General features: G+C 45.0%; 2 protein-coding genes across 16 annotated transcripts in view; one reads left to right on the forward strand and one right to left on the reverse strand.

Moving 5' to 3' along the window:
* HOOK3 (hook microtubule tethering protein 3) overlaps positions 1-23432 on the reverse strand; it is a 186103-nt gene extending 162671 nt beyond the window's left edge. For 8 of the 10 annotated variants that reach the window (XM_030566232.1, XM_030566229.1, XM_030566231.1 and 5 more), the window contains exons 1-2: positions 23258-23432; positions 243-328 (exon numbers count right to left, since the gene is read on the reverse strand). In XM_030566232.1, the coding sequence (XP_030422092.1) occupies positions 243-328; positions 23258-23314 (143 nt within the window). In that variant the 5' untranslated portion in view covers positions 23315-23432. Of the gene's footprint in view, positions 1-242; positions 329-20209; positions 20329-23257 lie in introns of those variants that run through there. The other 2 variants (XM_030566237.1, XM_030566238.1) reach the window with 2 other exon arrangements.
* A 38-nt stretch (positions 23433-23470) lies between these two features.
* Positions 23471-27830, forward strand: part of RNF170 (ring finger protein 170) — a 39722-nt gene continuing 35362 nt past the window's right edge. For 2 of the 6 annotated variants that reach the window (XM_030566201.1, XM_030566203.1), the window contains exons 1-2: positions 23471-23594; positions 27538-27595. The gene's annotated coding sequence lies outside the window, so the exon portion shown is untranslated. Of the gene's footprint in view, positions 23595-27537; positions 27596-27830 lie in introns of those variants that run through there. The other 4 variants (XM_030566202.1, XM_030566204.1, XM_030566198.1 and 1 more) reach the window with 3 other exon arrangements.

Genomic DNA, 27830 nt, shown 5'->3' on the forward strand with positions numbered 1-27830 from the left:
TGACTAGGTACTTCTTTTGCCTCAAATGAGCTGTACTTTTCAGATGTTCTTCTCCATTTTCAAATAACTGTTAGTTACGCTTTAGGTGAAAACACAAACTAAGTTTAGCAGGCTGAGTCCTCACTGGATATTGGTCAATTTTTAATATGAAAACATACTTACATTCAGATAATTGGGCACATTTACAAATGATCTATTCTTCATGCAAAAATCCCACAAACCATTAAACAATTTGTTCTTACATCTTTTGAAGCACCTGGGCCATCACAACCCCATTCGTTAAATCTTCCACAGTTTGGCATGGTGCTTCAACATTAAATGTCTGGATCTGAAGGGAAAAAAAAGACACTCTCTTATTAGGCTGCCTTAACCATTTCTTACTAACACATCAAAGAGCTTTCAAAAGTAACACAACAGTATGGTTACTACCAAACAGCAGTAAATGGCAGAGAGAGAAAAAAAAAACAACACGAAGGTGCACAAGTTTAATTTTATCAGTGGAGAAATATTGCAGTGTTAGATTTCATTTAGTGAAGCACAACACTGAGGTTTGTCTTGTTGTAGAGCCATGGACACAGCTTCATAGATATGGCTGCAACCAAAGTTCTATTACAAGCTCTGACCAAGATTTTCAAAACATGAGTTCCTAGAGTTACATTCCTAAGGGAAGGATTTGCAAAAGCATCTAATAACTCAGTAACACAAATCCCACTGAAAGTTAGTGGAACTTCTGCTTTTAAGTTACTCAAGCACCATCCTAAATCCCTATTTAGGCATATACATCAGATCCCAATTATTAAAAATGCTGATCACCTAGACCGTACACTGACTTTCCATGGTTATATAATTATACACACACTCACACGCACGCACTCTGAACAATTAACTCCTCCCCAGTGTGGGATGAGAGTGAAATGGTGCTAGTACTAGCTGGTTTGTACTGGCCAGTGTTAGTTTGCTATTAGTTGTAAGGCTTTCAATTACTACAATAAATGTGCCAAAAAAATCTAGACAGAGAAAAGTCTCTGGTATAAATATAGAGGTTAAGATGCAAGGTGTTGGTATCTGACTTAGAACTGAAGGATGGCATGTGGCTGAGTCCATAGTGCCATATGTGGGGGTGAGTGGTGGTTTCTAGTCCATAACAGAAATATATCTGAGGTAGGGTGGATGGGTGACAGTCATTTTGGTCAACATGCTGTGACTAGAGACATATACTGGGGTAGGGTTTCATTTTTGAATGTGCAATATGATAATATATACTTGACTATTTGTGTAAGAGACTGCAAGAACTTCAGGGTCAAAGACGACTTCCCTGGAATTTTGTGCTGAGCTTGCCCCTGACACAGCAGTACCAGATGACGAGAGGTCTCCTTCACTATGGAAAAGCGAGCAGCCATAACATTGCAGAAGCTGACTAACCTAGTTTTCTACTGTCCAGATGGAAACCCAGTTGGGAAGTCCATTGTGAATGCTGCTGTGCTGGGGGTCTGCACTGTAATAAATACTGTGTGTGTTATAAGGAGAAGTAATCACGATTGCTAACATGCCAGAGACCAAGTAATTTAAGTGGCTGGACTCCCCAGACTGACAGAGCCATTAATAGAAACTGCATTCCCATTCTGTGTCTGAGCACAAGCCGAGAAATACATAACAGGAAAGAAACTGTTTCCATGACGATGCAGTCCACAGTATATCTCCGTGGGAAGCCCTGGGCATGGACATACAGTAGCCTGGAAAAGTGCATGATCCCAGGACTTGAAACAAACCACACACCCCCACCACCAAACTCTGGACTTCTCAAAACAGGAAAAGTGAAAAACTATCCCATTGAACAATATTGACATTATGGGTGTTTACATCCCCATTGCGCTCCCCAGTGATCCTGTCTACCCAGTACTACTTTGGCTCATTAAAACTTCCCCAACTACATAAACAAAGGTAGAAGATTCCACTACACACTGAGCCAACGCAGGATGGTAGTAGAGTGTGCTTCTGGGACACTGAAAACAAGATGTAGATTGTCTGTTCACTGTTCCATGACTACTATTACCATGATTATATCTGCTTGTTGCATTTTACATAACATAAGCAAAAACAAAGGAGAAGTGGTCAGTAAAGACTAGAGTGGCTCAGACAGCCTGCCTTCTACTTTTTCACAGCCAGAAAATCACGTGAATGCAGCTGAAGGATGACAACACTACTTCTGGTGAGCATGTGCTACAGATCTGAAATGGAGGGCACCAAGGACTAATGCTTTGTTTCTTTTTATGACTACTTGAAAATACCATCTTTTATACAGTGAAGAATGAAGGACTAGATAGCACAACATTGTTGTTAACCTAGCACATTTATGCTATGTACATTTTTTATTGATTTGTTATCACCTTATATTAAGTACCATCAACATTCAAAAACAATGCCTTTTTTCCAAAAAAGAAAACTTTGTTTTAATAAGGGAGTCCAGCTGCAGAAACAATCTTCTTTCCCTGTGTCAAAAATAGAGGTTGAATGGAGAATGGCTGGGAAAGAGCCAAAGAGGTAGGTCCCAATCCCAAAAGTTGTATTCTCTGCTTTTGGGAGGGCATGGTAGCAGGCAACACGTAGCAGTGCAGGAGCAGACTCTAGTTATGGGGACAGAGCAGCAGGCAGTTTCTTTTGTGTTTTTCATAGTCATTAAATAATGGCTGCTGAAACTCTGCCTCCCTGTGCATTCTGCTGTCTATATTTTTGCATGAATTCTGTCCTCCTGCTGGAACTGTTCCTTCCTTCCGGGTGTGTTCAGGGCTGCCTCGTCTTTCACTCCTCAACGTGGTAAATTCTCTGTTCACATTCCTTTGCGCTTTGATAAATTGGTCCTTTCAACTTTTCAATTGTGCCACCAACATGGAGTCTGGACCGCAAGCCCTGACAGAGAAAACAAGAGATGATAGAATTAACACCCACCACAATCCCTCACACATCCCATGAAATGTCAACAAATGAGACAAAAGAAACTCTCTCTTCTCTTATTAAAATTGCAATAACTAATCCAGAGCCATTCAACACAAAATGTTAAGGACATATGTTCCCAATTCTCCCACAACACTTAAAACTATGGAGAGGTGTGGTACTATTTTAGATTGGGGAAGGGAGATAATGCCAAAATGGTATTAAAAAGTTACTTATTACAGAAAAGTAGGATCTTGGAAAATGAGGATTTGGGGTTTTTTGCAGATGATATTCAATGAGAAGCTCCATGACTGGTGAGGCTTGGTTAGCTACCTTTATATTAACTTTGGAGAAGTTGCCATACAAACAGTTCATCAGAAAGACAAACTCTAATATGACTGCAGATAGCCAAGTTGTGCATGTTGTATAGAAATGGCTGGATGCCATATGGGCCAGCCAATACAATGTAAGGTAAATGCTTTGGAAAGCATCCACTAATTAACTTATTACAGTAACTTACAGGTCCAGCTGTTTTTATTTTTCCATTGGTGTTTCATGCGACATTTAAAAAAAAATCCCCATTTTTGTACGTGGCTACATGGTATAACACAGACAGCTGCTGTAAGTGCCAAGCCAAGCACTTCCTCTCTTCCCAGGTCATGAAGCTGAAAAGGGCACCACAAGTGAGAGGAATGGAAGGGTGGCTCCAAGAAAGACCAGTTACAGGGGAATAACTGTTTTGAGTGGGCTGCTGTGGGGATGTTACTTGTACTATGGCAGAGAGGATGAAGGAGGGAGTGGTTGAGGGAGTGGGGACTGGCAGAGCAGAGAGAAGGTGAGGTGGACACTTCCATCTTCACGTAAGACTTTATCTGCCCATTCATAAATATTAAGGATGGCATTCATAAGAACCCAGAAAAATTTCTCTCAGCCCCAGAATCTGAAAAAAATCAGTCCCCATCAGTACTTTATACAACAGCAAGCTGCATACCTGATAAAGCTTTGCTCATCTCCAGATTCCACTTCCTCATGCGGAACCAGCTCAGTCATCTCAGGATCTGGGCCTCCATCCTATAAATGGATCTTGTGATCTGGGCAACTCCTGGTCAGGCTCCCTCACCCCGTTCCTCCTATTTGGCAATGGTGTTCTCGTCTCTCCTGAATAATTATGCTACAAAGTACTTTTTCATTATGTTTGGGAGCATCTCAGGCTGAGCAGAGGAGTGAGCCTTCAGGCTCCTCGCCAGATCATTGTATAAACAAAAAATTCTATGCCAGGACTTAAGTCTTTTGATGTCATCATTGACTTTACACTGTACTTTAGGTTTTTTATTTTATCCCAGAGTGGCTTATAAACCCAGGTTATATCAAGCATCCAGATGACTGGTTCAATGTAAGTAAGAGCACTTAACACCACTGGCCAGCTATTTCTGGATTTTTTCATCCCATAATAAGATTTGGGCCCAAATATCTGGGCCAGGCAGCAACACAGTCCATAAAGGTTCTCCTTGAAGACATCCTGGTAATACTTGCAATGTTCACAGTCAAAGAATCTTGCAATTGTGAAAGAAGTTGCTTGCAATGCGAGTTGTCTGCACTGAGCTGTACGGTTTGTGTGGTGCTATTATACAGGTCGATGCTGTGCGGTTTGTGAGGTGCTATTATACAGGTCGATGCCGTACGGTTTGTGTGGTGCTATTATACAGGTAGATGGCTTCTAGCCAAGCAGACTCCTGTGCAATAGGGTGCGCAAAGCAGACCAAACAAACTACCTCAGTACTGACTGGAGCACTGTGGGACTTGAGTGGAAGGACAATATGAATAAGTTTATGACTGCACTGGCTCCATACTGCCACTAAATTGCTGCAGCTTAAACCAATATGTAGACCTGCAGAACACAAGCCCAATCCAAATGATATTTGCAATACATTTAACTTTATGGAAAACATGTATGCAAGATGCTTGTTTCTTAGAATAGTAGATTTCTCTAGTGCAGACAAGGCCCTTAAAGAGACAGAAAACCAAAGGCTGAAGAAAAGTGATACAACATGCAAGCAGAGTGATCAAGGCATGCATCTTACTAGTTCAACTTTTCTCCTTTTTAATAATTAGCTTATAAATGTCCAATGCCTGTTCTAATATTCCAATTCTAAACTTTTCCCTGTTATATTATTTGCCTTTGCCTACTCCTTTTTGTCTTTTGACCATTCTCTATTTATTATTTTTCATAAAGTTTCAATTAATTATTCTGGAGTGTTGCCCGTGCATATTCGCATGCAGCCACATAGCAACCCCCTTCTCCAAGTGCCACCGAGCTTCAGGATCCTTCTAGAAAAGGAGTGCCTATTAGGACTATACACTAGTGCCTTCTCATGGCACCAAATGTTCAGATCAGAGGTTTTCGGTGACCCACCCGAGTTTCTTCTACTTAACCTTAAGATCCTTAAAGCGACAACTCTGGGCAAGAAGAGATGATCAGGTTGTGTGAAAATAAGGAGGAAACATTCCTGAAGAACAACAGTTACTACTAGGTAATCTCTCTCCTTCTACAAGTCAGCTTGCCTCTGCATACTCTCAGTTATGGAAGTCCAGTTAACAGGACAACCCCAACAAAGGTGAGCTGAGACATTTTAATTAAACAGGGATTATAGAACAGTTCTCCAAAGCAAATATCAGATCCAGATGATAAACCAAGAGCAGCGCTCAGTAAATCTTTGAAGAGAACCCTGGCTAGGCAGCCCTGTGATTGTTTAATCATAAGAACGGCCATACCGGGTGAGACCAAAGGTCCATCTAGCCCAGTATCCGTCTACCAACAGTGGCCAATATCAGGTGCCCCAGAGGGAGTAAATCTAACAGGCAATGATCAAGTGATCTCTCTCCTGCCATCCATCTCTATCCTCTAATGAACAGAGGCTAGGGACACCATTCTTTATCCATCCTGGCTAATAGCCATTTATGGACTTAGCCACCATGAATTTATCCAGTTCCCTTTTAAATATTGTTATAGTCCCAGCCTTCACAACCTCCTCAGGTAAGGAGTTCCACAAGTTGACTGTGCGCTGTGTGAAGAAGAACTTCCTTTTATTTGTTTTAAACGTGCTACCTATTAATTTCATTTGGTGACCCCTAGTTCTTGTATTATGGGAATAAGTAAATAACTTTGCCTTATCCACTTTCTCCACATCACTCACGACTTTATATACCTCTATCATATCCTCCCTTAGTCTCCTCTTTTCCAAGCTGAAGAGGCCTAGCCTCTTTAATCTTTCCTTGTATGGGACCCTCTCCAAACCCCTAATAATTTTAGTTGCTCTTTTCTGAATCTTTTCTAGTGCTAGAATATCTTTTCTGAGGTGAGGAGACCACATCTGTACACAGTATTCGAGATGTGGGCATACCATGGATTTATATAAGGGTAATAATATATTCTCAGTCTTATTCTCTATCCCCTTTTTAATGATTCCTAATATCCTGTTTGCTTTTTGACCGCCTCTGCGCATTGCGTGGATATCTTCAGAAAACTATCTACAATGACGCCAAGATCTTTTTCCTGACTCGTTGTAGCTAAATTAGCCCCCATCATATTGTATGTATAGTTGGGGTTATTTTTTCCAATGTGCATTACTTTACATTTATCCACATTAAATTTCATTTGCCACTTTGTTGCCCAATCACTTACTTTTGTGAGATCTTTTTGAAGTTCTTCACAATCTGCTTTGGTCTTAACTATCTTGAGTAGTTTAGTATCATCTGCAAACTTTGCCACCTCACTGTTTACTTCTTTCTCCAGATCATTTATGAATAAGTTGAATAGGATTTGTCCTAGGACTGACCCTTGGGGAAAGACCACTAGTTACCCCTCTCCATTCTGAGAATTTATCATCAATTCCTATCCTTTGTTCCCTGTCTTTTAACCAGTTCTCAGTCCATGAAAGGACCTTCCCTTTTAACCCATGACAGCTTAATTTACGTAAGGTAAATAGAACAAGTCCAGGGTCAAGGATCATCCTGATCACTCCAGCTAGGATCAGGCAGTCCCTTTGGTGAGGGACCTTGTCAAAGGCTGTCTGGAAATCTAAGTACACTATGTCCATGGATCCCCCTTGTCCACATGTTTGTTGACCCCTTCAGAGAACTCTAATAGATTAGTAAGACACGATTTCCCTTTACAGAAATCATGTTGACTATTGCTCAACAGTTTATGTTTTTCTATGTGTCTGACAATTTTATTCTTAACTATTGTTTCAACTAATTTTCTCGGTACTGACGTTATACTTAACGGTCTGTAATTGCCGGGATCACCTCTAGAGCCCTTTTTAAATATTGGCGTTACATTAGCTAACTTCCAGTCACTGGGTACCGAAGTCGATTTAAAGGACAGGTTACAAACCTTAGTTAATAGTTCCACAACTTCACATCTGAGTTATTTCAGAACTCTTGGGTGAATGCCATCTGGTCCCAGTGACTTGTTAATGTTGAGTTTATTAATTAATTCCAAAACCTCCTCTAGTGACACTTCAATCTGTGACAGTTCCTCAGATTTGTTACCTACAAAAGCCGGTTCAGGTTTGGGAATCTCCCTAACATCCTCAGCTGTGAAGACTGAAGAAAAGAATCCATTTAGTTTCTCCGCAATGACTTTATCATCTTTAAGCGCTCCTTTTGTATTTCGATCATCACGGGGCCCCACTGATTGTTTAGCAAGCTTCCTGCTTCTGATGTACTTAAAAAACATTTTATTACCACCTTTGGAGTTTTTGGCTAGCCGTTCAGAGAACCCAGGGGAAAACTGAGTAACCCTGCAATGTGGGCCCCAAGATCTCAAGTGCTTACATGATAGATAAAGCACACATGCCAGTGCATAATCTAATCTATTTTGACAGTCACTCAGCATTTCCCATATACTGTTCCACTAAGGCTACAAAAAAATCTAGGCAATTTCCAAAATACCTTTGTCTTCTCTACACAGGACAAAACTCGATGCACTTAACTTCTAGGACACAGAACCTACGGTTTGGTTAAAAAAAACCTAGAAGACTAATTACTTTGTTCAGGTAGAACTCAAACATTATTTTAAAGAAAAACAATGGATGAGTTTGCATGACAGCTTTGTTGTTAGGGAATGAAGTAAAGGAAGGATCAATCATTAAAGGCTGCAACACACTCATTCCTCTCTCGCAGATGTAACTGTGATGAAAATGCTGACTTTAGTGATAGGTGAAATAAAGAGCACCCTTCCAAAGGTTCAGAAGGTGAATTTGAGATATCACATCAGTGAAGTTGTCTGCCCAGTATAAGGACAACCACCAATCCTTCAAAAAAAACCCATGACAGTAATAATGCTTTTCAGTTTCAACTAGAAGCCAGTATTCAAAAATAGCAGACAGATGTATTTTGATCAATGACAAGGACAGAATGAGAAACTTCAAGTGTAATAAATACTCCAAAAATCGATGACATGGGTGCAAGGGTATAGGGTCAGGTTATTAGATGCCTATACTGAAACCCTTGTCCATTTCCATTTCGGTAAGTTACATTCCAGGGTGAACAGCTTCTTGGATTGCAGCAAGATACTGCTTCGTGCTTCACCAGAAGTAGTCGAAGTCCCATGGGTCAAACAATGAAGTAAAGTGTCTCTGGGTTTGGATGCAGAAGGAAATGTGTTCTTGGGATATCCATGTAACATACTGCCTGATCTAAGCTGGAGTGATCTGGATGATTCTTGACCCTGGACTTGTTCTATTTTCCTGATCAGTAGAAGCAATGGAATCAGTGAGAAAGCATAGTGTCTGCTGCAATCCAACAGGACCACATCTTACTGAGTTTCTGTCCACTCCTGTCTTGAAATAAAACTGTGGACCATTTCTATTGCTAGTTGTGACACAAAGATCTAGGAAATGATAACTCCACCTCCTGAACAACAGCTCTACCATCAACTGTTTCAGAGACCACTTCCTCTGGTCTTCGTTTCTATTATTTTTCTTATCTGACAACACATTTTCTTTGCTAACCAGCTGGAGGTACACCATGTAAATTTGATGAGCCAGATACTAGTCACAGAGACAAGCACCTTCCTGCTTGTTAAAGCAGAACTTTGCTGTCTTGTCTTGCACATGCAGGCATGGAGAAGAGATAAAAGACTGAAAAGTCCATCTGATATATGGAATCTACTTTTCCACATCTTCCCGTCTCCATGAATGTTAAGCAAACTTCCCTGGTATAGATACACATGTACACCCTGATGCCTGAAGTATGCTATTATCTAACCCAGGGGTTCTCAAACTGTGAGTCAGAACCCCAAATGAGGTCGCCAGGGCTGGTTTAACTTGCTGGACCCGGGGCTGAAGCCTAAGGCCCACTGCCCGGGACTGAAGCCCGAGGACTTCAGCCCTGGGCAGCGAGGCTCAGGTTACAGCACACCCCCGCAGGGCTGATGCCCTTGAGCTTCAGTTTTGCCCGCCTCCACCCAGGGTGGTGGGGCTCGGACAGGCTCAAGCTTCAGTCCCTGCTCCTGGGGTCATGTAGTAGTTTTTGTTATCAGGTGGTGCAACGAAGTTTGAGAACCCCTGATCTAACCAGGTATTTAATGAACATTTTCTACAGAAGCCAGATCCAAGAACGCTATACTGGTCACAACTATTTCTATACAAAAGCATAATTACTTTCAGGCTAGTCTGAAAGTTACATGAAACTATGTATCTTCTATGTTGAGAGCCCCAAACCAGTCTTACAGGGATATAGGTAGGAATAATAGAAGGACGGACACAATAGGTAAAATCAGCATGCAAAATCTGAACACTAATTTAACTGTTTAACTTTCTCAAGTCCATGATGAAACGTAGGCAATTTTTTGTATTTTGTTTTTTTAAATGAGAACATAAGAATGGCTATACTGGGTCAGACCAATGGTCCATGTAGCCCAGTATCCTGTCTTCTAATAGTAGCCAGTGCCAGATGCTTCAAGGAGAATGAATAGAAACAGCAATCATTAAGAGATCCATCCCATTGTCCGCTCCCAGCTGTTGGCAGTCAAAGGCTAGGGAGACCCAATTGTGGCCCATCTTGGCTAATAGCCATGGATGGACCTATTCTCCATGAACTTATCTAATTGTTTTTTGAACCAAGTTATACCTTTGGATTTCACAACATCCCTTGGCAACAAGTTCCACAGGTGAACTGTACATTGTGTGAAGAAGTATTTCCTTTTGTTTGTTTTAAACATGTTGCCTATTAATTTCATTGAGTGGCCCCTGGTTTTTGTGTTACAGGAAGGAGTAAACAATGTTTACTCACTTTCTCCACACCATTCATGATTTCATAGACCCCCAACATATTCCCCCCTCAGTCATCTCTTCTCCAAGATGAACAGTCCCAGTCTTTTAAACCTCTCCTCAGAACTGCACACAGTATTCAAGGTGTAGGTGTACCATGGATTTATATAATGGCATTATGATATTTACTGTCTTACTATCTATCTCTTTCCTAATGGTTCCTAACACTGTTAGCTTTTTTACCTGCTGCTGCACGCTGAATGGACGTTTTCAGAGAATCATTTACAATAACTCTTTCTTGAGTTATAACAGCTAATTTAGATCCCATCATTTTGTCCGTATAATTGGAATTATGTTTTCTAATGTGAATTACTTTGCATTAGTCAACACTGAATTTCATCTGCCATTTTGTTGCCCAGTCACTAATTTGGGGAGATCCATTTGTAACTCTTGGCGGTCTACTTTGGACTTAAACATCTTGAATAGCTTTATATCCTGTTTATCCCTTTTTCCAGGTCATGTATTAATATTCTGAACAGAACTGCTCTCAGTACAGATCCCCAGGGGACCCTGCTATTTACCTCTCCCCATTGTGAAAACTGACCATTTATTCCTACCCTTTGTTTCCTGTCTTTTAATCAGTTACTGATCCATGACAGTACCTTCCCTCTTATCCCATAACAGCTTACTTTGCTTAAGAGTCCTTGGTGAGGGATCTTGTCAAAGGCTTTCTGAAAGTCCAAGTACACTATATCCACTAAACCACCCTTGCTCACGTTTGTTAACCCCCTCAAAAAAATTGAATAGATATAGGGGGCATAATTTCCCTTTACAAAACTGCTGTTAACTTTTCCCTAATAAATCGTGATCATTTAGGTGTCTGACAATTCTGTTCTTTACTATAGTTTAAGCCAATCTGCGTAGTACTGAAGTCAGGCTTATTAGCCTGCAACTGCCAGGATTGTCTCTGGAGCCTTTTTTTAAAAAATTGGTGTCACATTAGATATCCTCCAGTGATCTGGTACAGAAGTTGATTTAAAGGATAGGTTACATACCATACTTCGTAGTTCTACAATTTCATATTTGAGTTCCTTCAGAACTCTTGGGGAAAATACCATCTGGTCTGTTTAATTTGTCAATTTGTTCCAAAACCACCTCTATTTACACCTCAGGCTGAGGGTACGTCTACACCACGGGATAATTCTGATTTTACATAAACCGGTTTTATAAAACAGATTGTATAAAGTCAAGTGCACGCGGCCACACTAAGCACATTAATTCGGCGGTGTGCGTCCATGGTCCGAGGCTAGCGTCGATTTCCGGAGCGTTGCACTGTGGGTAGCTGTTCTGTAGCTATCCCATAGTTCCCGCAGTCTCCCCTGCCCCTTAGAATTCTGGGTTGAGAGCCCAGTGGCTGATGGGGCAAAAATCATTGTCGTGGGTGGTTCTGTGTAAATGTCGTCAGTCATTCCTTCCTCTGGGAAAGCAACAGCAGACAATCATTTCATGCCCTTTTTCCCTGGATTGTCCTGGCAGACGCCATAGCATGACAACCATGGAGCCCGTTCAGCTTTTTTCTTTTTTTTACAGTCACCGTATGTGTACTGGATGCCGCTGACAGAGGCGATACTCCAGCGCTACACAGCAGCATTCATTTGCTTTTGCATGATAGCAGAGATGGTTACCAGTTGTTCTGTACCGTCTGCTGCCAGGGTAATTTGGCAATGAGATGATGGTTACCTATCCTTCTGTGCTGTCTGTGCTATCATGGGTGCCCCTGGCTGAGGTCGGCCGGGGGCGCAAAGGCAAAACTGGGAATGACTCCCTGAGTTAATCCCCCCTTTATGGTTTCTAAAAATAGAGTCAGTCCCGCCTAGGATTTGGGGCACGTGTACTAGAGAAGCAATGTATCAGAGAGTACAGCTGCTCCGTGTCAGATCCCGCAGAAATGATGAGCTACATGCTGTTCACGGGGGGTGCCCCTGCAACAACCCCACCCATTGCTTCCCTCCTCCCCCAATCTTCCTGGGCTACCGTGGCAGTGTCCCCCCCATTTGTGTCATGATGTTATAAAGAATGCAGGAATAAGAAACAGTGACTTGTTAGTGAGATAAAATGAGGGGGAGGCAGCCTCCCCGTGCTATGACAGTCCAGGCAGTACAGAATCTTTTCTTTACACCAGAAAGGAAGGGGGCTGATGGAGCTCAGCCCCCCGTGGCTATGATGAAGACGGTTACTAGCCGTTCTGTACCATCTACTGGGAATGACCAGGAATCATTCCTATTTTTACCCAGGTGCCCCTGAGGCCAGCCAGGGGTATTCAGCAGTTATCAAGCATGTACCGTCTGCCACCAGGGAGGGGAGAGGAGCGGATACTGCTCTTCACTGCTGCAGCATCGCGTCTACCAGCAGCATTCAGTAGACATAGGGTGACACTGAAAAAAGTCAAGAAACGATTTCTTTCCTTTTCCTTTCACGTGGGGGGGAGGGAGTAAATTGACGAGCTATTCCCTGAACCACGCCGGACAACGTGTTTGACCCTACAGCATTGGGAGCTCAGCCAAGAATGCAAATACTTTTCGGAGACTGCTGTGGACTGTGGGATAGCTGGAGTCCTCAGTACCCCCTCCCTCCCTCCCTCCCTCCATGAGCGTCCGTTTGAGTCTCTGGCTGCCCGTTACACTTGTCACGCAGCACTGTGTAGCCTGTAGATTTTTTTTTCCCCAAACGCTTTGGCATTTCATCTTCTGTAATGGAGCTCTGATAGAACAGATTTGTTTCCCCATACAGCGATCAGATTCAGTATCTCCCGTACGGTCCATGCTGGAGCTCTTTTTGGATTTGGGACTGCATTGCCACCCGTGCTGATCAGAGCTCCACGTGGGGCAAACAGGAAATGAAAATCAAAATTTCGTGGGGCTTTTCCTGTTTACCTGGCCACTGCATCTGAGCTGAGATTGCTGTCCAGAGTGGTCACAGTGGTGCACTGTGGGATACCGCCCGGAGGCCAATACCATCGATTTACAGCCACACTAACCCTAATCTGATATGGTAATACCGATTTTAGCGCTACTCCTCTCGTTGGGGAGGAGTACAGAAACCGCTATAAAAAGCCCTTTATATCAATATAAAGGGCCTTGTAGTGTGGATGGGTATAGCGTTAAATCGGTTTAACGCTGCTAAAATCGTTTTAAACGTGTAGTGTAGACCAGGCCTCGGACAGTTCCTCATTTTTATCACCTAAAAATGGCTCAGGTCTGGGAATCTCCCTTACATCTGCAGCAATGAAGACCAATGCATTTAGCTTCTCCACAATAACCTTATCTTCCTTGAGTGCTCCTTTAGCACCTCAATCGTCCAGTGGCCCCAATGATTGTTTGGCAAGCTTCCTGCTTCTGATGTACTTAAAAAAAAAAAGTGTTAGTTTTTGGGTCTTTTGCCAGTCGCTCTTCAAATTCTTTTTTGGCCTACCTAATTGAACTGTTACACTTGACATGCCAGAGTTTATGCTCCTTCCTATTTTCCTCAGCAGGATTTAACTTCCAATTTTTAAAGGCTGCCTTTCTGCCTTTAATGGCTTATTTTACTTTGTTATTTAGCCACTGTGGCACTTTTTTCATCGTCTATGTTTTTAAATTTGGGATATACATTTAATCTGAGCCTTTATTATGCTGTTTTTAAGAAGTTTCCATGCAGCTTGCAGGCACTTCAGTTTTATGACTGTGACTTTTAATTTTCATTTAACTAACTTCCTCATTTTTATGTAGTAACCTGTGATAAACGAAGGGGGGGAGGGTAAGCTTCCTTTTGTGAACACCCAGCCAGCCAGTTAGCTGTAAAATTCCTCTTGGTGTCTCTTCTCTGCTTGCTTTACCTGTAAAGGGTTAACAAGCCTACAGGTAAAAGAAAAGGAGTGGGCACCTGACGAAAAGAGCCAATGGGAAGGCTAGAACTTTTAAAATTGGGAAAGAAACTGTCCCTCTGTCCGTTGTTCTCTGAGCTGCAGGAACACGGAGCAACAATGCTATAAGCAGGAATGCTATGTAAGGTTTGAACAAAGTATGAAAAAGTATCTTCCATACCTAGAAAAAATAATTTGGATAGGGAATGTTTAGTTAGACACGATCAGGTTTATTTCTTATTTTGGCTTGTGGATCTCCTCTGTGCTAACCCAATGCTTTTGTTTGCTTGTAACTTTTAAGCTGAACTCCCAAGAAAGCATTTAGAATGCTTAATTTTTGGAATTGCTCTTTTAAAATCTAGCAAAAGCCTAAGCTCCAGATGTATTTTTTTCCCCGTTTGTTTTTAATAGCATTTACCTTTTTTAAAAACAGGATTGGATTTTTGGAGTCCTAAGAGGTTTGTACATGTTGTTTGATTAGTTGGCAGCACAGCTAATTTCCTTTGTTTTCTCTCTCAGCTCTTTCCTGGAGGGGAGGTGAAAGGGCTTGAGGGTACCTGACAGGGAGGAATTCCCAAGTGTTCCTTCCTGGACCCAAGGGTTTTTTTTTGCATTTGGGTAGTGGCAGCGTTTAGCAAGCGAAGGTCAGAGATAAGCTGTAACCTTGGGAGTTTAATACAAGCCTGGAATGGCAAGTATTAATTTTTAGAATCCTTGCAGGCCCCTACCTTCTGTACTCGAAGTGTCAGAGTGGGGATTTAGTCTTGACATCACCTTTCTGAAGCTAAATGCTACTGTGGTGGGCTTCTCTGGTATTTCCCCCCACACCAAGGATGCTAAGTTTGATTGTATTATGGTTGCTATCACCAAGTGGTTCAACTATATTCACCTCTCGGACCAGAGTCTGTGCTCCACTTAGGACTAAATCAAGAATTGCCTCTCTCCTTCTAAGTTGCAGGAACTACCTCACAGAAAAGTCTTTCCTGCTGTACTGTTTTGATATTTTTCTTCAGGCTCCCATATTCTCAATAAGAAATCTGCATTTAACATCTCCCTTTACCATATTTTTTTTGTTGCTGACATGCACACGCATTGCATCTAGAACCTAGAAGATTCCTGCTTCTTTTAAACTAGGTTGGGTCTATCTGAATGATCAAGCAGCAGAGCTAATTTTATCTTCTCCAGCATATCATTAGTTTTGCTACTGAACAATCCTCAAAGGGAAGACCTTCTTGAGCTCTTAGCAAAGAGGCTGGATGACTAAAGCCAAGAATACCTACTGACCAAGAGTGATGCCAGATGCCACAGTTCTCGCCAATATACAGTGAATCATACGAAGCACAAATGGCATGTCTAGAAACAGGGCAGACTCAATGTCAGTATCTTTTACCATTTTACTTTGCTCCTCAAAAAGATAGTCAAGCAAAGGAAGTATCGGCTACCATACTTGGACACCTAGAGCAGGGATGGGTCACTGGCAGCCCAACGGTCGCATCTGGACCGCTAGGTCATTTTATTTGGCTCACTAACGGTTAAGAGATTATTTATTCTGCAATGACATTTCTTATTTCCTCAACCTTTTTGGAGGGAGCTGTGATAAACATACCATGAGTATCAAGTGCTTGTTTCAATATGGAAGACTGATTGCTAGAAAGAATGGTTGTGCACTTCTTTGGGTTGCATGTATGATGAACACAAGGAAATTCAATACCCTGAAACATCAAGACTCTGTCTGTTGTGCTATGAGCGAGGTAGGAAATGGCTCACTGACAAATCAGTGGCTGATTCTTCTGCCTTTACAGTTTATCATGAGTAAAAGAAAGATAGAGAACACTAAGTCGCCCATGTACAGTGGGAGCGTGAATATCTTTGTACTTAAAATGGAGGTAAATCCCAATGCCCCATATGTTTGCAAGTCATGACAATGACAAATGACTATCACTTGAAAAATCACCACAGGACCCATCACAAAGCAAATAATGAAATACATGCAGGGATAAGCCACTGCGGCTTATCTAAAAGGCAAAGTTTTAAAGCAGCAGAGTTGTTTTGCTAGAGTTACCCCAGTACAAACTCTGGGTCTTACTGCATCATATCTTGTCATTCTTAAGATGGCATGGGCTAGAAAGACACTGCATGAGAGTGAAAGAGTGAAACAACGTGCAGTGCAAATGGGAAAGGCGTTTGGTGATGATAAAACGGCAAAAAAAAATTCAACAGTATTGCTATGTACAGTTTCATGAAGAGCTTTACATATCTCTGAACACGCAGAAGGAAAGTTAAAGAAAATCATGCCTAATTGTTTCTTCTTTGGCATTAGGCGACAGTACAGCTATGTCAAATGTAAGTCAGCTATGATATATATATGGACAACTGACAGTAATTTTAACATGCATGTCATGAAAAACTTATGAAATTAGCCTTATTACACAAAACAACAAAGGGTCCAGATATTTTTGGTGTGCTTCAAGAAGCTGTTGCAGGTTTTGGAGATTGTAAAAAGTTGTTGGTTGTTGTAACAGATGAAGCACCTACTATGCATGGCTCAAGGGCTGGGTTTCCAGGTTTATTGAAGCACTGCCCAACTCTGCCCTGCATTATTCATCAAGAGTTGCTGTGTGGAAAATCACTGTATTTTAATCACATCATAAATGTGGTCATGAAAGTTACAAACATAATAGGAGGTGCAAACAGATCACTCAACCATCACAAATTAGTAGCTTTTCTTGATGAAGAGGATGCATAGCAGGACAATTTGGAGCTATACAGAGAAGAGTGATGAATAAGCCATGGAAAATGCCTCGTGAGATTCTTTCCAACAAAACACACAGAGTGTCACCTTTCTGAAAGGCAGAGTTCTGATACTAAGAAGTTTCAGGAAAAACTGGAAGATTCAGTTTTTCTGTGCTATACAGCATTTTTGAGAGACATACCCTGAATTGTTTGAATATGCAACTGCAAGGCATGGACTAGACTGCATTAGACCTCATTGCTCACATGGACGGGTTCTGAAGCAAGCTCGTACTTATTAACACTTACCTGTTACATTTGAATTTGCCCACTTTACAACATATGATGCACATACATCAGAACCGCAAGAGTGCGACTCAGAGTTTAGCAGGAATGATACTGACAGTGAAATCCTGTTGCTCAATTTCAATGAACATTTTAAGCATTTTGAAAGTTTTCAACCTCATCTGATGCTTTTTAATGATCCACTTGCAGCTGCTGTCAATGACCAGCCTTCTGAACTGCAACTACAACTGTACGAACTGCAGAAGCTTTCTCTGGTGCAGAGAAGAATAAAAGGGACACTCAGTTCTGGAAACTGCTTACTGAGTCCCATTTCCCAAATCTGAGAAAGTAGGTGTTGAAATTGTGCTCTCTCTTTGGGAGAACTCATTTGTGAAAGTGACTTCTCCCGATTGAGTCATATGAAATCAAAGGAAAGGAACCAACTGACAAATGAAACATTCTTCCATCTTATGCAGCTTGGATGCAATAAAGTTGATATACATATGCATCTCAGTGTGCATAAAGTCTCACTTTTTAAGTTTCACACTGACTGACAAGATACTGTAACAATGCTAAGCAGCAGAGAAAAAATGTTAAGATGAGTTTGGTTTTTTGTTATTTTCATTTACTAAACCCTGGCTCTTCTGCACAGTGAATAAAAGGTTAGTGAAAAATGTGTTTAAACTGTTGTAGGGTTTACTGTTTATTTTCTCATTATTATATAAAGGTTGTGCTACACAGGCCTTGTATATTTAAGACCTCTTCAGTTTTACATTGTTAATACACCACTAACTGTACACTAACATACTGTAGTGAAAGAAGAAGAAAGAAATATGGAGATATACCTATCTCAGAATTGGAAGGGACTCTGAAAGGTCATGGAGTCCAGCCCTCTGCCTTCACTAGCAGGACCAAGTACTGATTTTGTCCCAGATCCCTAAGTGGTCCCCTCAAGGACGGAACTTACAACCCTGGGTTTAGCAGGACAATGCTCGAACCACTGAGCTATCCCTCCCCCGTGTAGTGTAGCAAACATTTCTGAGTTATGCAATACATTCTCTAAAACAGGGGTGGGTAAACATTTTGGCCCAAGAGCCACATCTGGGTACGGAAATTGTATGGCAGGCCATGAATGTTCATGAAATTGGGGGTTGGGGTGCAGGAGGGGGTGAGGGCTCTGGCCAGGAGTGCGGGCTCTAGTGTGGGGCCAGAAATGAGGAGTTCAGGGTGTGGGAGGGGGCTCTGGGCTGGGGCAGAGGTTGAGGTGCGGAGAGAGCTCTGGCTGGGGGTGCGGGCTCTGGGGTGGGGCTGGAGATAAGGTACTGGGGGTGCAGGAGGTTGCTCCGGGATGGAACAGAGGGGTTCAGAGGGCAGGAGGGGGATCAGGGTTGGGGTTGGGGCACGGGAAGGGGTCAGGGGTGCAGGCTCCAGGCAGCACTTGCCACTGTTTCTGAGAGCTGCTTGAGGTATGTCCCCAATCCAGCACAGAGGTGCAGTCAGGTGGCTCTGGACATTGCCCTGTCTGCCAGCACCACCCCTGCAGCTCCCATTGGCCACAGTTCCCAGCCAATAGGAGCCGTGGAGGCAGCGTGCAGAGCCCCCCGGCTGCCCCTACGTGTAGGAGCCGAAGGGGGGATATGCCGCCGCTGCTGGGAGCCGCACAGAGTGGGGCAAATCCCTGATCCCGCTCCCTGGCTGGAGCACTGGAGTGTGGTAAGCCCTGGATCCTGCTCCCCAGCAGAAGCTCAAGGGCTGGACTAAAATGTCTGGAGGGCCGGATGTACATGGTCTAGAGCCATAAAGAAACACTAACATACCTCTCTTGAGGAATGGGCACCATGCCGAAAATAGAGGGCATGTGCACTGAGGAAACTATACCATCCACAAAAGAGGAAGAGCCAAACTGAATATTAGGAATTGAGACCAGAAAAATGGCCAGAGGCACCCTCAAAATAGAGGAAGGGAGTACAGAGATCTTGGATCTTTAGCAGTAATAATATAATTAAGGAGATATACCTATCTCATAGAACTAGAAGGGACCCTGAAAGGTCATTGAGTCCAGCCCCCTGCCTTCACCAGAAGAACCAAGTACTGATTTTTGCCCCAGATCCCTCCCTAAGTGGCTCTCTCAAGGACTGAACTCACAACCTTGGGTTTAGCAGGCCAATGCTCAAACCACTGAGCTATCCCTCTCCACCAATGTTTACAGAATGTACATATCATAGAAATGTGTAATGCTACCACTGAGGTTATAAACACCCAACTCCTCTAACCATTCCTTAAGGTCCTCTCTACCTATTGAAACACTATTTGTATCTGAGCTACACAGCAGAGTGAAGGAAAGAGGGTAAAGTACGTCTCTGTCATGACATCTCCACATAGACTCCGCAGAAGACTAACTAGCACTGACCTTTCTGAGGACTTCTGCTGCTTAAACAGTGACTGCAGCACTGCCTTCCCAAAACCAACATCTGTTCTTGATATCATGTCGAGAAAATGGCGATTTATGAAGCTGTGCTTTGAATATGTAGCAGCCTTAAAAATTTTAGATAAGGACGCTCTGGACATATGTTACACCGAGACTGCAACTTACGTGCTAGAGAGCACCCCCGGGTATTGAGTCAAAATTTAATATTATTCATTACATTTATTATGGTAATTCCCAGAGGCCAACCAAGAACAGGGTCCCATTGTGCTAGGTGCTGTATAAACACAGATGGCTTCTGCCCCAATCTAAATAGACAAGACAGATACAGGGTGGGGGAAGGGGTATAATACACAACTCTCAATGAGAACATTTGACAATGCTCTCCAGTGGAGATAAACAAGACTTTGAAAACAAGGCCCCAGCTTAGAATAGACCCCTGAAGTCTGATGGCAGGTGAGGCTGTGATAGGGAACCCCACAGGAATTTTCAAAGCAGCAAAATTACATGTAAATAACTTTAAAGATTCCACAACTGAGACCCTGTTTCTGTGTCAAGTAAAAGGCTCAAGGGACATCTCACTATGAAACGGAATAGAGACATGGTGGGTTAGCAATGGCAGGAGCAGTTTCGGGTTGCCTCCACCCACATTAGCAGACTTACTAGTTTAGTTTGAACAGGTTCTCAAATTTGCTGAAATCCAAGTCTTTTCCGACTGCTTCTCAGAACACCAGAAAACCAGTTGAAGCACTTACGTATGAACATGAAGTGTTTCACAAGCACTGTAGGAGGTAAAATAAGTTCTTAGAACAGTCAACTTCTCTAGCATAAGAACACCTTAGTCTTCTCTAAGAAGTAGCTCCACCTGCACAATGGGGCTCCACCTGCATGGTTGGAGTTGTAGGATCAAAGATTATGGCTGTGGACTGTTGCTCAAAAACAGTGGTCAACAGCTCAGGTCACTGTTAGCTGGAACAACCATAATATCAGACAACTTTCTCTTAGGAAAGATAGTCATAGCAAGAGTTCTCACTGGTAGATTGCTGGTCTCTAAATGCCATTGCTCTTTAAGGTTCAATGGCCCTATGCTAGTAGGCATCAATGCTTGAAATGCTCCTCTGTGGCACTGCTGCTTTAGCTCTACCGTGCACCATGGTAGCACTACCAGGGCAGTTGAAGTAGGAGCATAGGGGAGTCCTTAAAGTACAGAAACACTCTGAGACTGGTCTCCATCCACTACCCCATCTCAGATCCTCCCTTTTTCATAGCACTGGTCTTCTTAACATGGTTCCCAACCCCACACACAACCTTTCTTTCCCCAAGTTCATGCACATACCTGCTTCCCCCCCGCCATTCCAACTAGTGCCTCCTGAATCCCTGCACCCCCGCAGATCCCCCCAACCACAGAAAACAGCACTGTGGAGAGCCAAAGGGAGAAAAAGGGGCCATGTATACTAGCAGAGATGTGAAGAGGTCAATGAAGAAAGACTGCCTGGGCTATCCAATCCAGATTCCTACCAAGCGTATACCCCTGGTTTTTCAAAAACACATCACTATACTTAACTGTCCTACACCACAGCCCCTGGCCTCCCCCGACTACCATGCCACTAAATCCCTCTACTCCCTATATAGCACTGCTTATCCACTTCAACTTCCTGGGAGAACTCTTTTCTGCCATTTCCCCACATCCCCAGTAATCCCCTGTCACCTATTTTACATCCCCTTGCTGCCCGGTCTGACTCCAGAGTTTCACAACCAAAATTTTTAACACATGAATAATATCTTCCTTTTCAGCTATGACAGTTTCATATGCTGGAAGTTCACCTTGTAGTTTTGCCTATATGGATGTAAAGAATTAAAATGACAAAATACAAACCAAACAATCAGCCTGTAATTCCAGATAACTAAACCAATAAATCACCTGCAAATTTCAGGTCAGATTCACCAGTGCGCTCCTGCTACTTTGTGCTGTTCTGGTTAGGCAAAGCACCTGTAAACTCACCTTAAATGAATGCTAGCTGCTTTATGAGGTTCCAGAGCAACACTACAATCAGAACATACTGGTGAATCAGATCACAGAAGTTAAAATAAAGATGTAATTTTAAGGTTGATATTCAACTCACTGCAGATATCACATGGTAGCATGTGTTTTTGAGTTTCTTATTTAGTGTTCAGGCATAACATCTTTAATTTAAAAAAACAACAACACTATTTCCAGATAAAAATTATGTTTAATTGCAGTTAAGATTGAGAGTATGTACCGGTAACTAACAGTAAACACACATTACAGAGATATCACAGCTACACCAAAAACAAGCATTACAAACCTAGGAAATCGAGAAATCCAAACACAGAAATGCACAATTAAAACACCGAAACAACCTTAACTTGAAACTTTTAGTATGTGCTGTGCCAGATTAAATTAAAGTGATTTTTAATTATACTGTCGGGTATTTTTTGTTCTTCCTCATGGTGTCAATACAGGACACAGTTAAGGTTGGTTAGATCCATTTCCATATGTTGATAGGATTGGACTTCTTAGCACAGACAGTGAAAACAGACAGAGTGGTGGTGGTGGGGGGGTGACGAGTGTTGGTGTTATATTGGAGGGTGTGAGGTCCTGGTCCTGGTAATGTGAGGCCCCACTGGGTGGGTGGGAGCACACACATAGAAATACATCATGGTGGGGTACGATCAAATGGAGAGGAGACACTTCTGCCTGGACAGTGATGGGGGTGGGAGGGGAAGAAGTCAAGGGGGAACTGGAGGAGGATTAAGAGGCAAGGGTAATGTTGGTTCAAAAACACCTTGTAGGGACAACTGGGAGGGAAGGCCTAAGGAAAACACTGAGGCCCCAGGCCAGACAACTAAGAGGAGCCCCAGACACTGACACACTACTGGTGGTGGGAATCTGGAAAGGAGGTCCAGACACTGACACACCACTGGGGCTGGTGGTGGGAATCTGGAAAGGAGTCCAGGCACTGACACACCACTAGAGGACATGGGGGGGAAATCTGAGGTCCTGGCACTGAAACCCCACCGAGATGGAGGGAACATGAAGGGGAGGCCCGGACACGGAGACTGACACCCTCCGGGGGGAGGGGCGGGGAAAGAGCCGGACACAGAGACTGACACCCCCCGGGGGGGGAGGAGGGAGAAGGCCGGACACGGAGGCTGACACTCCCCGGGGGTGGCGGGGGAAGAAGTCCGGACACAGAGACTGACACCCCCCGGGGGGGAGGGGGCCGGACACAGAGACTGACACCCCCCGGGGGGGTGGGGGCCGGACACAGAGACTGACCCCCCCCGGGGGTGGTGGGAGGAGGGGGCCGGACACTGAGGCTGACACCCCCCGGGGGGAGGAGGGGGCCGGACACGGAGGCTGACACCCCCCGGGGGGAGGAGGGAACCGGACACGGAGGCTGACACCCCCCGGGGGGGAGGAAGGAGAAGGCCGGACACGGAGGCTGACACCCCCAGGGGGCGGCGGGGGAGGGAGCCGGACACGGAGGCTGACACCCCCCGGGGGGGAGGAAGGAGAAGGCCGGACACGGAGGCTGACACCCCCAGGGGGCGGCGGGGGAGGGAGCCGGACACGGAGGCTGACACCCCCCGGGGAGGGGGCCGGACACGGAGGCTGAGTGCGGAGCCCCGACACCAGGCAGTGCCTGGGAGGGCGGTGCCGCCGGGCCGGGCTCGCCCGTGACTCACCCAGGTGAGCAGACTCTCCCCGAGCTCGGCGCGCTCCAGGCTCTCCACGTTGAACATAATGCGGGCGGGCGGGCGGGCGAGCTCAGCTGGGCAAGGCCGCCGGGTGCCGCCGCCGGGCCAAGTCGCAGGCGACGCCGCTTCCCCAGGCCAGGCTGTGGCGCAGACACGTCACCGGGCCGCCGGGACCCGCCCGCTCCCGCCGCCACCGCGCATGCGCCAGGGGCGCCTTACGCACAGGGTGCGGGTGGGGGCCGGACTCCGGCTGCGGGGAGGCCTCGGCTGCGTCAGGAGCGGAGACAGGTACCGACCCCTGCCCGACCGGCGGGACCCTGCCCGGGTGAGCCTAGCCGCCCTGACCATACACTCAGCTCCCCCACCAAACCCCCCCCCCGGGGCGCCTGGCGAGCTTCACCACCCCTCCCCCCAACAAACACACACCTAGGGCGCCTGGCGAGCCCCACCACCCCTCCCCCACCAAACACCCCCCCCGGGGCGCCTGGCGAGCTTCACCACCCCTTCCCCCAACAAACACACACCTAGGGCGCCTGGCGAGCCCCACCACCCCTCCCCCACCAAACACCCTCCCCCCCGGGGCGCCTGGCGAATCCCACCACCCTCCCCCCCTTGGGGCGTCTGGCGAGCCCCACCACCCCTCCCGCACCAAACACACGCACCTCGGGGCGCCTGGTGAGTCCCACCACGCCTCCCCCCAACAAACACACACCTAGGGCGCCTGGCGAGCCCCACCACCCCTCCCCCACCAAACACCCCCCCCGGGGCGCCTGGCGAGCTTCACCACCCCTTCCCCCAACAAACACACACCTAGGGCGCCTGGCGAGCCCCACCACCCCTCCCCCACCAAACACCCCCCCCCCCGGGGCGCCTGGCGAATCCCACCACCCTCCCCCCCTTGGGGCGTCTGGCGAGCCCCACCACCCCTCCCGCACCAAACACACGCACCTCGGGGCGCCTGGTGAGTCCCACCACGCCTCCCGCACCAAACACATGCACCTCGGGGCGCCTGGTGAGTCCCACCACCCCATCGCCACCAAACACACACCCAGTCACCGGGGCACCTGGCGAGCCCCGCCACCCCTTCCCCACCAAACACACACACCTCGGAATGCCTGGCGAGTCCCACTACCCCTTCCATACCAAACACCCCCCCCCCCCCGGGGCACCTGGTGAGTCCCACCAGCCCATCGCCAACAAACACATACCCACTCACCGGGGCGCCTGGCGAGCCTGGCCAGCGACCCCCACCAAACACACACACCTCCCCAGGGCACCTGGCAAGCCCCACGCACGCACACACACACACACGCTTGGCAAGCCCCCACCAAACACACACACCCTGGGGCACCTGGCGAGCCGCACCATCCCTCACCCACCAGACACACACACCTTGGGGTGCCTTGTGAGCCCAGCCACCTCTCCTCTACCAAACACACACCCTCCTCGGGCAGCTGGACCCCCCTCCTGCTCTCCCACCAAACACATTCCCTACCGGCCCCTAGCCCTGGGACAAGCCCAGCCACCCCTTCCCCACCAAACTCCCTCCCACTTGGATGCCTGGCCCTGGGGTGAGCCCCACCACACATGCCCCTGGGGTGAGCTTGGCTACTCCTGCCCTACCAGACACATATTCCTCGGGCCATTGACCCCCGCCTACCAAACGCATCCCCTTTAGTGTCTGGTCCTGTGACGGGCCCTGCCGTGCACACACCTCTATGGCCCTTGTGTGCCCCTACATTCTGGTGCAAACCCAGGCACTCCCCCCACCCGCTTTGGGCCCCCAGTTCCTGGTATGAGCCTGGTCTTTATCACCACTGCATTTACTTGGCCAGCCTGCCACCTATTCTGTTCATTTCTCTCCCCCGCATACACTGTATTGTTCTGCTCCCTTCTTGCCTCTTTTTCCTGTTTATGAATGAAATTTGGTTCTAAACACATAAGTGGTTGGTTTGTTTTTTTGAAAAAAGAAAATGTGGTCTGTGGGGTTATTTGTTCTGATCTCTCAGTCCAGTCAATAAACATTAATTAGAGAATGCTGATGCCTAAAATGGTACAGCTCAGAACTCCAGCTTGGATGATTTTAGATGTCAGCTGTTCTGAGAAACTAGGTTCCCAGCCAGTTGAGCTCAAAGAGCCAGAGTACTTGCTCACACTCAACTTTTGACTTTGACAGGGCATGCCCCTTATAACCACTACTGGTTCTTGGCCCTATTAGCCTGTGTATTTCTATTGAGTTTCATGGAACTACTGTAACAGTAGTGCTGAACACTATATTGGTAGTGTTTGCAGGTTTTGGCCCATAGCTTGTCAAATCAAAGAAACGCTTGACATTATATAATCTTTGTATTGCTCATTTCAATAAAGATGTTTTCAAAAATGTGGGAATAATATTTTTACATAAATAGTGGAAATGACCAGTTAAGATAATTTAAATGCTGAGACTAGATACTTGTTTCAGGGAGGCTGAGTTACAGTTCTGTGCTAAATGAAAGGTGGGGTGGGAAATAGCTCCCTTTTATGAACATCCAGCCAGCCAGTTAGCTATAAAATCCCTCTTAGTAGTTTTCTCTATTTGCTTTACCTGTAAAGGGTTAAAAAGTCCCCCTGCATAGGTAAAAGGAAGGGAGTGGGCACCTGACCAAAAGAGCCAATGGGAAGGCTAGAATTTTTAAAATTGGGGGGGAAAAGACAGGGCTGGAACTACGCTGTAAGAAGCTTGGGGCCAGGTTTGAAAAATCATCTGACTCATACCTAGAAACCCCCAGATATGTAAGTAGATCAGGAAATGTCTAGGAAGATGTGATTAGAGTTATTTCTTTTTATTTCTTTATGGCTTGTGGACTCCTGTGCTAACCCCAAATGCTTTTGTTTTGCTTGTAACCTGTAAGCTGGACCTTAAGAAGGTTATTCTCTGTGCTTCATTCTTGTGGGTTTTTTAAATCTAGCAATAGCCTGAATTTTGAAATGTATTTTCTTCCTTTTTGTTTTTAATAAAATTTACTGTTTTTAAGAACAGGATTGGATTTAGTGTCCTAAGAGGTTTGTGCACGTGTTTAATTAGCTGGTGGCAACAGCTGATTTCCTTTCTTTTTTTCTTTCTCAGCTCTTCCCTGGAAGGAGGATGAAAGGGCTTGAGGGTACCCCACAGGAAGGAATTACCAAGTGCTCCTTCCTGGGTTTTCAAAGGGGTTTTGCACTTGGATGGTGGTAGCATCTACCCATCCAAGGTCAGATAAAAGCTGCAACCTTGGGAGTTTAATACCAGCCTGGAGTGGCCAGTATTAATGTTTAGAATCCTTGCAGGCCCCCACCTTCTGCACTCAAAATGCCGAAGTGGGGAATCAGCCTTGATAAGTTTCCTTTCCATTAAGAATCTGTGAAGGCAGTTTTGCATGGCAGAAAAGTAGATTACTTATAAGCAACCAGTATTCTCTGAAAATATTGCCTCCACAGAGAAACATCCATCCTCTCTACTTCTTTGCTTCTCCATAGTGTTTACGTTGAGCAGGTCAATAGAAACTAGCGATTCAGTCTGTGATCATTAGGCAATGAACCAGGACACCCCAAGTTAGCTGACTGCTTTTAAATTGTTCCAAGTGTGTCTCAACACAGTTTGTGGATTCGTGAGGACAGCATATTCATAGAAATTACTAATAAGTAATATAGTTTGGGAATGTGGGAGTGGCTTTTTAAAGGAGGAATTTCAGATATTTTTCTCATTCTTAAAATTGCTTTGTATCTTCTTGATAAAGTCTTGTTTATCCACATCGAATTCCTGTTTACCCGCAGAATAGGTAATATACAGGCAGTGACTGAGTTCTTCCCCACTCTGTCTACTCAACATGCTTCAGCTCTGCACTGGGTGGGGGGCAGTATCTAGAGGAGTGAGTGGGAAGTTCAGTCTCAGTAACCAGTTGAATCCTTGGCCTATCTGCTGAGGTAGCCAACAAGGATGTCAATTACAATGGCTTATGCAATGTGGATGCCCTGTTAGCTAGGAATTGGACTGAAACTGGTTTTGTCTGTCTGCTGCAAGCTATCTGTGGAATTTCACCCATACAATGAGAGAGATGTCTTTCTGTTCTAACAAAATGTTTTAGTTCTGTAGTATCTTCCCTCAGAGATTCAATTTGAATCCGAGAGGTAAGTGCCTTTGAAACTCTTCTTGGAGAGGAAGGGGTGTTTGTACCCTGCAACATTTTCACCCTCTGAAGTATATCTCCCCCAGCAGGAGAGTAATACCTATTTTCTTCTTTCTCCTTTAGGAAAAGATGTTTTCCAGAGGCTACTGACCCCAGACTTCCCAAAGATCTACTTCAGCAGGTAAGTATATGGAACTGTCAGTCCTAAGAGTTTTTACATGAAAGCAAAGGACACTTTCCCAGTAAAACTGCTCTTGCAGAGCTGAAGAACCTCAGCTTTTTGGGAAATTTTCCACTTCACTGGGGAAGCTGCCAAGACTGTAAAGGTCTCTTTCACAAGTCACAGAGTTCAGGAGTCAGTGGGACTCTGAGACTGGTAGAGGCTCTAAGAACAGTTGCTTGAGTGAGTGTTTCAC

Source organism: Gopherus evgoodei, chromosome 6 (assembly GCF_007399415.2).
Source record: "Gopherus evgoodei ecotype Sinaloan lineage chromosome 6, rGopEvg1_v1.p, whole genome shotgun sequence".
NCBI lineage: Eukaryota > Metazoa > Chordata > Testudines > Testudinidae > Gopherus > Gopherus evgoodei.